This window comes from Pan troglodytes, chromosome 1 (genome assembly GCF_028858775.2).
Source record: "Pan troglodytes isolate AG18354 chromosome 1, NHGRI_mPanTro3-v2.0_pri, whole genome shotgun sequence".
NCBI lineage: Eukaryota > Metazoa > Chordata > Mammalia > Primates > Hominidae > Pan > Pan troglodytes.
In genome coordinates, this window is record NC_072398.2 from 168314040 (window position 1) to 168326548 (window position 12509).

General features: G+C 39.9%; 1 protein-coding gene across 19 annotated transcripts in view; it reads left to right on the forward strand.

The window, feature by feature from the left end:
- Nucleotides 1-12509, forward strand: part of DOCK7 (dedicator of cytokinesis 7) — a 233712-nt gene that overhangs the window by 15195 nt on the left and 206008 nt on the right. For all 19 annotated transcript variants that reach the window (XM_063817185.1, XM_063817188.1, XM_063817192.1 and 16 more), the window contains one exon: nucleotides 9723-9828. Coding sequence is in view for 16 of the 19 variants with exons in the window: in XM_009459171.4 (XP_009457446.2) it covers nucleotides 9723-9828 (106 nt within the window). In the remaining 3 variants the exon portion in view is untranslated. The remainder of the gene's footprint in view (nucleotides 1-9722; nucleotides 9829-12509) is intronic.

Consider the following 12509-nt stretch of genomic DNA (forward strand, 5'->3'; position numbering starts at 1 on the left):
GAAACCTGCTTCCATGGAAAGCTTTAGGAGCTTTATGGATCTGAATTCAAACCCTGCCTCTACCTTTCATAAACTTGGGCAAGTTACTTTATTTTTGAAATATATCTAAAAATATCTATTTTTTAATTATAAAATAATGTTGCTGCAGAGAATTTAGAAATACAGAAAGCCCTCAAAAATCACCCATAATTCTTGATTCAGACAGAAATCTCTGCCTCATAGAACTTACATTCTAGTGATAATCTTTGGAAAAACTAGAAATAGTTTTAATGTCCACCAGTGGAGACTGGTTAAATATGTTTGTTTATCCATACCAGGGACTTTATAGCAGATAAAAAGGAGATTAGTAGTTAAGAATGAGGTCTTTATGTTCAAATTTTAGCTCTATTCCTTATCAGTTATGTGAAACTCTTGAAATTTCAATATTTGAATAGAGTACCTACTTCATAGGGTTTTCTAAAGATTGAGGTATAACAAAAGTAACACTTTGCACAGTATGTGACACGTTGTAAGTGCCTGACAAATGTTGCTAGTTTTATTAGTTTTATGTGCCAATATGGAAAGATTTCTAATATATATTGTATAATGTAAGGTATCAAGAAATGATTATTGTATGATGTCATGTGTGGACATTAAAAAATAAGGATTTCTTATATATATAATGATAGATACACATCTATTTCTTGAAGGATACCAAGAAAATATTAACTAGTTACATCTGGGGAATAAGACTGGGGATTGGGGATTGGAGATGGCAGAGAGATGGACCTTTTATTTTCACCTCTTTGTGAAGTTTGAAATTTTTTCTTCCTAAGTTTGCATTTTGTAATGCCATTTATTTATTTATTTAAAAGATTTCTTGTATCAGGTTTTTTTTTTTTTTTGTCTTCATTTTGGAAAATCTTATTTCCTCTGCTTCTCATAGTAACTTTATGTAATAGTAGGGCTTGAAAGTAATTCTGTAACCAGCCCTTTGCAGATATGCTAAAGACACATTAGAGACTATTTTGAGATAAGCAAACAAATTATATATCCTGTTAAAAAAATTGTTTTTAAAAAAGTTTCATACAGAATAGGAGAGTATTGTGTTTTGGTAGTAGTTTTTTTACTTTACCAGATTACAAAGATGATAATAATGATCTCAACTAGACTGAGACTATTTTTCCCCTGCAAATATTTTTCTATTTGACAATAATAGATAAGAAGGCATACTTTTTTCTTCCCTTTTAATCAGTTAGAAACCTACATCACTTATGAATTGGTTTACTCTAAAAGGTGTTTTGAAAATACTAGGTAGTCTCTAAGTTCATTCTTATTCAGTATCTCTCTTTTTTCCTCTCTCTAAATTCTTATATCTCTTTCTCCATTTCTCTCTCTCTCCCCCATTGTCTTAGACTTTGAGGATATAACGATTAATAAGATATGGTCCCTGCCCTGAAGGAACTCTCGTAAGTTGTTCCATTCAAGCATTCTTAGTCAATTACTTTTCTGGTGAAGGAATTATGAATTTTTCTTTTCTATTCCTGTGTTTTTCACTTTAGCTCTGTAAACACTGGGTAAGCACTTTGTATGTGCTGGGCACTCTGCTAGAGATAATGTGTCTGGAATTGGTGGGTTCTTGGTCTCACTGACTTCAAGAATGAAGCCATGGACTCTCGCGGTGAGTGTTACAGCTCTTAAGGTGGCGCGTCTGGAGTCTGTCGCTTCTGGTGTTCAGATGTGTTCAGAGTTTCTTCCTTCTGGTGGGTTCGTGGTCTCGCTGGCTCAGGAGTGAAGCTGCAGACCTTCGCGGTGAGTGTTACAGCTCTTAAGGCAGCGCGTCTGGAGTTGTTCGTTCCTCCCGGTGGGCTCGTGGTCTCGCTGGGCTCAGGAGTGAAGCTGCAGATCTTCGCGGGGAGTGTTACAGCTCATAAAAGCAGCGTGGACCCAAAGAGTGAGCAGTAGCAAGATTTATTGCAAAGAGCGAAAGAACAAAGCTTCCACAGTGTGGAAGGGGACCCAAGCGGGTTGCCAATGCTGGCTAGGGCAGCCTGCTTTTATTCTCTTATCTGGCCCCACCCACATCCTGCTGATTGGTAGAGCCGAGTGGCCTGTTTTGTCAGGGCGCTGATTGGTGCATTTACAATCCCTGAGCTAGATACAAAGGTTCTCCACGTCCCCATCAGATTAGTTAGATACAGAGTTTCCACACATAGGTTCTCCAAGGCCCCACCAGAGCAGCTAGATACAGAGTGTTGATTGGTGCACTCACAAACCTTGAGCTAAACACAGGGTGCTGATCGGTGTGTTTACAAACCTTGAGCTAGATACAGAGTGCCGATTGGTGTATTTACAATCCTTGAGCTAGACATAAAGGTTCTCCACGTCCTCACCAGAGCAGCTGGATACAGAGTGTCGATTGGTGCACTCACAAACCTTGAGCTAAACACAGGGTGCTGATTGGTGTATTTACAATCCCTGAGCTAGATATAAAGACTCTCCACGTCCCCACCAGACTCGGGAGCCCAGCTGGCTTCACGTAGTGGATCCCGCACCAGGGCTGCAGGTGGAGCTGCCTGCCAGTCCTGCGCCGTGCGCTCGCATTCCTCAGCCTTTGGGTGGTTGATGGGACTGGGCGCCGTGGAGCAGGGGGTGGCACTCGTCGGGGAGGCTCGGGCCGCAAAGGAGCCCACGGAGGGGGTGGGAGGCTCAGGCATGGCGGGCTGCAGGTCCTGAGCCCTGCCCCGTGGGAAGGCAGCCAAGGCCCGGCGAGAAATCGAGCGCAGCGCCGGTGGGCCGGCACTGCTGGGGGACCCAGTACACCCTCCGCAGCCACTGGCCCGGGTGCTAAGTCCCCCATTGCCCAGGGCCAGCAGGGCTGGCTGGCTGCTCCGAGTGCGGGGCCCACCAAGCCCACGCCCACCCGGAACTCCAGCTGGCCCGCAAGTGCCGCACACAGCCCCGGTTCCCGCTCGTGTCTCTCCCTCCACACCTCCCTGCAAGCTGAGGGAGTGGGCTCCGGCCTTGGCCAGCCCAGAAAGGGGCTCCCACAATGCAGTGGGGGACTGAAGGGCTCCTCAAATGCCACCAAAGTGGGAGCCCAGGCAGGGGAGGTGCCGAGAGCAAGCGAGGGCTCTGAGGGCTGCCAGCACGCTGTCACCTCTCAATAAGATGAAGTTTTGACTTTTAATTGCTTAATTCCTTGTAAGGAGATAGGTAAACAGATTTCAAAACAATTTGATAGGTGCTGTGACTTTGGTATTGCTTGGTTATCACAATGAGATAGAAAAATGCCACTAGAGTTTGAAAACATGTAATTTCTTGAATGGCAGAAATGAACCTGTTTTGGGACATTTATACCAAGTAAGAGACAGCATAGAGTACCCCAATCAGACGTGAAGTTTTCTTGTCTATTCCTCAAGGAGGTTGCAAAGGTGCTTCTGAAGTAGTGTGTCAGACCCGGAAAGCCAAATTCTTGATACTTCACTGTACTCTTTTCCCCCCACCATACTTTTATACTTATGGGTTGCATAACTACTGTTCCATAGAAACCTTTTCAACTTACATGCTTCTATCAAAGAGAGTGCTTACAAACATTGGGCTTTCCCACTACTGAAATCAAACTCAATTAGCAAGGCAATGTTCTTATTCAACAAGAGAAAGCAGTCAGTGGCTAGTCTGCTGCCTGTCTGAATTTGTCTCCTGGAAGCTCCTTTTCCTTGAATGTATGCAGATAAGCACAGGGTGCTTTGAAAGTATAGGGAGGAGTGTCCAAACAGATTTAGACACTCAATTGTATGGAACAGAAAGAATCAGGCTGGGCTTTATGGAGGATGTGATATACATACCTCTTGAAGTTTATTTGCCCCATCTTACTTCATATTTGATTTGTTCGTTTCCCCACTAAGGCAGAATAATAATAACTGAAGCCTTTTTTTTTTTTTTTTTTTTTTTTTTTTGAGGCAAGGTCTCACTTTATTGCCCAGGCTGGAGTGCAGTGGTACGATTAAGGCTTACTGTAGCCTTGACCTCCTGGGCTCAAGCTGTCCTCCTGCTTCAGCCTCCCAAGTAGCTAGTCCTCCCACCTCAGCCTCCCAAGTAGCTAGGACTACAGGTAGACACTATTGACTCCTGGCTAATTTTTTGTATTTTTAGTAGAGACAGGGTTTTGCCATGTTGCCCAGGCTGGTCTCAAATTCCTGGGCTCAAGCGATCCTCCTGCCTGGACCTCCCAAAGTGCTGGAATTACAGGCATGAGCCACTGCTGAAGCCTCCAACTGAAGACTTTTAAGCTAAATTACAAATATCATTTGCATCTCTAAAATATTAATACAAGGACATTTTACTATATGCTGCTTTCCACACAGTAAAAACATTTTTAAAAAACCCTAATGACTCTTATGTATTACCTTGCCCATGTTCAAATTTCTCATCCCCCAAAATATATTTTACAGCTGGTTTGTTCAAATCAGGATCCAGTAGTAACCATATGTTGCATTTGGTTATATCTCATAAATCTGTTTTTCCACCCTCTTAAATAGACTTTGCCTTTTAGTCTTAAGTCTTTTTTACACTAAAACTTAGTCCACTGCCTTTACTTGTTAATTTATCCACCACATTGACCCGTAAGAGATTTTGGCACATAGCATGACCTGCCTTCTAGTTTTTGTCTGATGGCTTCCTCGCAATAGTATTATACTGTTCTCTGTATTTCCCGTAAACTGGAAGTTAGATGTAAAGGTTTGATTCGATTCAGGTTAAACATTTTTTGGCACAAATACTTACTAGGTGGTACAGTGTTGTTTTTCTTTAGTCTGTTGTTTTCTTTCTATTTATTTATTTATTTATTTTATTTTTTTGAGACGGAGTCTCGCTCTGTTGCCCAGGCTGGAGTGTAGTGGCATGATCTCGGCTCACTGCAACCTCCAGCTCCCTGGTTCAAGCAATTCCCCTGCTCAGCCTCCCAAGTAGCTGGGATTACAGGTGCCTGCCACCACGTCTGGCTAATTTTTTTGTATTTTTCGTAGAGACGGGGCTTCACCATGTTGGCCAGACTGGTCACGAACTCCTGACCTCAGGCAGTTCGCCTGCCTCAGCCTCCCAAAGTGCTGGGATTACAGGCGTGAGCCACTGCGCCCGGCCTATTTATTTATTTATTTTTGAAATGGAGTCTCTCTGTGTCACCTAGGCTGGAGTGCAGTCACGTGATCTAGGCTCACTGCAACCTCTCCACCTCCCAGGTTCAAGCAATTCTCCTGCCTCAGCCTCCCAAGTAGCTGGGACTGCAGGCACGCACCACCATGCCCAGCTAATTTTTGTATTTTTAGTAGAGATGGGGTTTCACTTGTTTTCTTTATTGTTAATTCCAACTCAGTTCTAACACTCTGATACAACCCATCATTCATCAGTTTTGAACTTAGATAGTTACACTACTGCAGTGTCAGCTGCTCTCTTCCTTTTCTTTTGGGGATTTTTAGCTAGTCCTTTTTTTCTTTGTCCCTGATATATCCTTTACCCTTCATTTCTTCCCTGACTTCTATCTCAGATACAAATAATGCCAGTTCCAAGATACCTTATTATTTAACATAGTACATTCCAGCTATTTTTTTTGTGACTTTATAGGAGCAGCTCAACTAAACTTTCTTATGACTTTAGTATGAACTCTCCTTATTCATCTTTTCTCAGGCTTTACTTCTGGTCCCATGAAGAATGACTAGAGAGAGGCAGGCGCAGATTGGCCTTATCACCCCTTGGTTCATTCTGGAAATCATGGCTAGATAGGGTGTCTGAAAGTAGGAGTGGGTTAGAAGAAAGGTTAAATGCAACATAATTTTCTCTCGGAATGTGGGTCTTTTGCTAGTTATTTCCAACATCATATAATGAATGGCCTGAGCGGATGCTTGCTTTTGTGAAAACTGTAATGTGTGTTGACATACGTAGCTTGTAGGAATGGAGAGAGTGGATAAAGAGATAAATAGGTCAAATACTGGATCATGTTTTCTTGGGAGGGATAGAAGGTTTTTTCATATTATAATTTAGGGGCATAAGTAACTACAGAATTTTTGACCTTTTCTACTTTGCAGTTAATATTAATGGTTCATTAGAAGGAAAAAAGACTACCTTGTTTTTCTTTCTGAGCTATCACTAGGAGTAAGAAAAAATCTGATTGGAAAAAGTAACCTCTGATAAAGGATTTTAACTGGTATCAGGGCTTATATTTATTCATTAACATTTCTTTCTTGCATACTTTGGATCATGATATGGTTAAGAGATAGAGTTTTTTTTATTTGGGAAGATTCCTTCACTACCATTTTATGAAATCTTTGCAGAAGGTCCCAGTTGTAAATAATCCCTTGTCTGGGTTGCACATATTTTTATGGCTACTATAGCTCAGTTTGGAAATGGTTCTTGTTGCATTATCACAGCTTATTTTCAAATTAATAGATTTTCTTTTTTGGGGGGAAATTAATGTCATGTAGAAAGATATTTGGAATATGAGGATTATCGTTTTTATGTCTGTTATTAAACAAAAGATTGCCTCTTTTTGAAGTAACTATGTTTCATTATTTTAAATTTCACATTTTAACATCTGAAATCTTCAATTAACTGATGGTATGGTGGTTAATTGGCAAAGTTTTTATTTATTAGCTGTACATGGAGTAATGTCATTTCTTAACAGTTAGTGATTTTTTAAATTTTTATTTATTTATTTTTGTGACAGAGTCTCACTCTGTCGCCCAGGCTGGAGTGCAGTGGTGCAATCTCAGCTTACTGCAAGCTCTGCCTCCTGGGTTCTCACCATTCTCCTGCATCAGCCTCCCAAGTAGCTGGGACTACAGGTGCCCACTACCACGTCTGGCTAATTTTTTTGTATTTTTAATAGAGACGGGGTTTCACCATGTTAGCCAGGATGGTCCTGATCTCATGACCTTGTGATCCGCCCGCCTCGGCCTCCTAAAGTGCTGGGTTTACTGGTGTGAGCCACTGTTCCCGGCCAGTGATATCTTGTATTTGATGAAATACAGCAGTTTACTATTCAGTTTACTCATGATTTAGCCCCAGAAACACTGAGCTAGTGCTGAGATTGGTAGAGTGAGGTGAGTAGCAATGAGGGAGGTAGAAAGTTTATTTTGTGTCCTTTTCTTTTTTTTTTTTTTTTTTTGAGATGGAGTCTCGCTCTGTCACCAGGCTGGAGTGCAGTGGCGCAATCTCGGCTTGACGTGATCTCGGCTCACCGCAACCTCCGTGGATTCAAGCGATTCTCCTGCCTCAGCCTCCCAAGTAGCTGGGACTACAGCCAAGGCACCACCACGCCTGGCTAATTTTTGTATTTTTAGTAGAGGCGGGGTTTCACCACGTTGTTCAGGATGGTCCCGATTTCTTGACCTCGTGATCTGCTGGCCTTGGCCTCCTAAAGTGCTGGGATTACAGGCGTGAGCCACCGCGCCTGGCCTGTTTTGTGTCTTTTTAAAGGCTTTTACATAGTCTCATCTCAGCTTCGATGAGAGGATCAGGATATGTAAGGACTTCAAGCCAAACATAATAATGAATACTCACATTATATAGGCTTCATTAAAATCCCTAATGAGGCTAGGCACGGTGGCTCCTGCCTGTAATCCCAGCACTTTGGGAGACCAAGGTGGGTGGATCACCTGAGGTCAGGAGTTCGAGACCAGCCTGGTCAACATGGCGAAGCCCCGTCTCTACTAAAAATACAAAAAAATTAGCTAGGCGTGGTGGTGCATGCCTGTAATTCCAGCCACTTGGGAAGCTGAGGCAGGAGAATCGCTTGAACCTGGAAGGCGGAGGTTTTGGTGAGCCGAGATCGCGCCACTGCACTCCAGCATGGGCAACAGTGAGACTCTGTTTCAAGTAAATAAATAAAAGCCCTAATGGAGTCCTAAAGTGAAGTGAATGTTCCTGTCTTTTCAGACAAAGGATTACATAATTTGCCCTTTGCCCTCTCCTGAATCTATTCTCCCTCTCAAAGATTTCATTCTGTCTCCAGATTTCAGCTCTAACCTCTAATTGTTTTCTTGGTGCTTTGGTGCTGTTGTCTTCCTCCCTTGTCGTTAACTTTTTTTTTTTTTTTAAACTAGTAGACTTTTTTGGGAGGGGGCAGTTTTAGGTTTACAGAAAAATGAATGGAAAGTATACAAAGTTCTTATACATTCTCTCTTCTCTCCCAAATTTCTCCAGTTAGCATCTTGCATTAGTGTGGTACATTTGTTATAATTGATGAGCTAATATTGATGTACATTGTTATTAACTAAAAGTTTCATTGTCTGAAACATCCCGTGTAGGAGTTTTTTTGTCATGCTGCTAATAAAGATATATCTGAGACTGGGTAATTCATAAAGGAAAGTGGTTTAATGGACTCGTAGTTCCACATGGCTGGGGAGGCCTCACAATCATGGCAGAAGACGAAGGAGGAGCAGAGGGACATCTTACATGGTGGCTGGCAAGAGAGAATGAGAGCCAAGCGAAAGGGGAAACCCCTTATAAAACCATCAGATCTCATGAGACTTCTTCACTACCACGAGAACAGTATGGGGGAAACTGCCCCCATGATTCAGTTTTCTCTCACAGGGTCCCTCCCACAACACATGGGAATTATGGGAGCTATAATTCAAGATGAGATTTGGGTAGGGACACAGTTAAACCATATCACCCTATTTCTACTTATTCATTCTTCCTTTCTTGTCCCCACTCTAGCCCCTGACAACCACTGGTCTTTTTACTGTCTTCCATAGTTTTGCCTTCTTCAGAATAAAATATAGTTGGAATCATACAGATTGGCTTCTTTCACTTAGCAATATTCTTTTAAGGTTCCTCTATGTCTTTCATGGCTTGATAACTCATTTCTTTTTATCATTGAATAATACTTCATTGTATAGATGTAACACAGTTGTTTATCCAGTTACCCATTGAAGGATAGCTTGATGCTTCCAAAGTTTGGCAATTATGAATAGGAAGTTAGCCTTTTAAAACGCAAATATATAAAGTACCTCAAGTCACCTACTTGAAAGGTTGAGCTAATTCAGTATCTTAAGCCCTAAAGAATGATAACTCTTATTTTTGTGTAAACATTTCCAGTTGTGTAGTTGGCTCATAACAGTGCTCAGTAAAAGTGTGTGAAATGATTGAATATGAAAGAAGGAAGGAGGAATTGAAGAGAAGCAGGAGAAAAGATTATATCTTAAATCTGGATACTTTTAGGAAAATGAGATTATCTTGAAACTCAGCTGGAAACTCTAATGGGGACCAAGATGGTCAGGGCTCTGAATTAAATCATTAGCTTGAAAACACTCTAGAGTTTTTTATTCCTAATTCTTATACTTTAAAGTATATATATTTTAATTTAATATACATTTTAACTGTATACTTTAAAGTATATACATTTTAATATACACATCTTTTTATAGCTCCCAACTATAGAGCCAGCTCTATAGTTGCAGCTCTATTGTAGGCCAAAGTGTGTTCCCTAAAATGCCATATAAGAAAAAACCTCATATGGGTTGTCTGTCAGTCTTGTACCCTACATCAACATAAGACGTTGTAATGTAATTATAAACTAGAAAAGCATTTCCTAAAATATTTAATGAATTTCTAGCCTTATTGTTATGCTGAGATTTTGTTTTTCTTTAAACGAATCTTTAATGTATTTAGCTTCCCTCCATTTTAAACTAGTTTAGTTTTTTTTTTTTTCAATAATGCGTATGTTTTTGCTTTCTTCATTGTAGAACGGTGGCAGCCGAAGTTAGGAAGCAGATCTCCGGACAATATAGTGGTTCTCCCCAACTGCTCAAAAACCTTAATATTGTTGGCAATATATCCCATCACACCACAGTAAGTAACGTATTCAAAATATAGTCTCTTATTGGTGTATGATTGACTAGGCCATGAAAAAATAGTGGAAAGATAAGAGCTAATTGGGTTCCGTCATTAGTCTCATAACCTTACTTGTTACCTCATTTTGTTGAAATCTGAGTTGGGAGAGGATGTTGGGGGTGTTATAGAATTGCTAGTTTCCTAGCCAACTCTGAAACTTTATAGTCAGGATTTAATCAATCCTGGAATTTTACATTTAGAACTTTTTTTTCTTCTTTTTTTGAGACCGAGTCTCACTCTGTCGCCCAGGCTGGAGTGCAGTGGCGCGTTCTCGGCTCACTGGGTTCCAGTGATTCTCTTGCCTTAGCCTCCCGAGTAGCTGGGACTACAGGCATGTGCCACCATGCCCAGCTAATTTTTGTATTTTTAGTAGAGACGAGGTTTTACCATATTGGCCAGGCTGGTCTTGAACTCCTGACCTTGTGATCCACCTTCCTCGGCCTCCCAAATTGCTGGGATTACAGGTGTGAGCCACCGCGTCCGGCCCTAGAACTTTTAAAGACTGAAGGTGATTCATTATGTGGAAATTTAGGAATCTATTCTAGAAACAAGCACCGAAGTAAATTATTTGGGTTTGTAGTATTATCTGTCCCCTTTAAGATAAATGAATTTATATTTATTGAATTATTACTGTAAGCCCAGTACTGTGTCAGAGACATAAATGTTCTCTTATTAAAGAAGCTGGCATGAGGAAATTCAGTTTTGATAAAAAATAATATTTATTATATTAGAAATATGAATTAAAAACATACCTCCATTTGTCTTAAAATTAGAGGTCATTTTTACAAAATGCTGTGGGAAACTAAAAAAAGCAAATAAGCATGATAGGGTGGAGTTATATATTAGCATTTTCCATTTAGCTGTGAAAGGGTACGTGTTATTGAACAAACTGGGAAATAACAGTTTGATCGACTTATAATAATATAATGTTTGTGTTACTAAAATTTGAAAACATGAAGTTTACTTTTAATTACAGTAACATGCTAATTGCAGAAATTTTAGAATATATGGATTTTTGGCTGATTTCAATGTACATGGAGATAATCCTTCCAAAATGCTCTTGGTGTCTTGAACGCCTCTCTTCCAGTGATATTATTTTGCATCCTGAATTACACCTTAACTACTCAAAATTTCTATAATCAGACCTTAGATTTTTGTCATTATAAATAACTATAACCCATATGTAATCTTAGTTTTACACTTCCCACTCTCTGATCACCACCTCTTATCTTTATGGCCTTCTTGTTCTGGTACCCTGACTCCAATTGTCCTTCCACATCACTAGGACCTAGAATCCATGAACCCATTGAATTAGTCATAGGTAGCGACTTCCCAGGTTTTGTCATTATTTTCACTGAGTATTTATTTGTGACATTTTAAATTCTGAGCTGTATACTGCCCTAGAAATAATATCTGGGCAAAAAACGCTGAATTAGAAAAAAAATTGAATTTAAAAAAATATTTATATATGTATAATATATACTTACATGCTATATTTGTATATATAATAGATATAGTGGTAAAATATACATAACATAAAATTTACCATTCTAACCAGTTTTATTTATACAATTCACTGGCATTAAGTACATTTACAGTATTGTACAACCATCACCACTATTTATCTCTAGAACTTTTTCATTATCCCAAACTGAAACCCTGTACCCATTAAACAATAACTTCCCATTTTCCCCCCTTCCCAACTCCTGATAATATATTCTCTTTGCCTTTATGAATTTGCCTCTTCTGTGTACCTGATGTAAGTGGAATCATACAGTATTTGTCCTTTTGTGTCTAGCTTATTTTACTTAGCAGAATGTTTTAAAGGTTTATTCAGGTTGTGGCCTGTATCTTTTTTTTTTTTTTCAGACAGGTTCTTGCTTTATCATCGAGGCTGAGTACCATGGTACCATCATAGCTCACTATAGCCTTGACCTTCCAGGCTCAAGTGATCCTCCCATATCAGCCTCCTGAGTAGTTGGGACTACATGCGCATGCCATCATGCCTGGCTAATTTTTGTATTTTTTATAGAGACAGGGTCTCACTATGTTGCCTAGGCTGGTCTTGAACTCCTGGGTTCAAGTGATCCTCTTTGGCCTCCCAAAGTGTTGGGATTACAGATGTGAGCCACCATGCCTGGCTGATTTAATTCATTTTTAAGGCTGAATAGTACTCCATTATATGTATATGCCACATTTTGTTTATTCATTAATTTTGATGGACATTGGGGTTGTTTGCAAACTTTTGGCTATTGTGAATAATGCTGCTATGAACTTGAGAGTACAATTAGCTTTTTGATTTACTGTTTTCAGTTCTTTTGGGTATATACCTAGAACTGGAATTGCTAGATCATAGAGTAATTCTGTGTTTATTGTATGCTTTTTGAGGAGCCACCAATCTGTTTTTCTTAGCAACTGTATCATTTTACATTTCCACCGTCAATGCACAAGGGTTCAAATTTCTCCATATTGTTGTCCACACTTGTTATTAACCATTTTAAAAATAATAGCCATTCTAATGGGTACCAAGTGGTATCTCACTTATACTTTTGGTTTACATTTCCCTATCTGCAAATTTTATGTTGTATTTTCATTTAGTTCAATGTATTTTTTCATTTCATTTTTCAGACTTTTGTAAC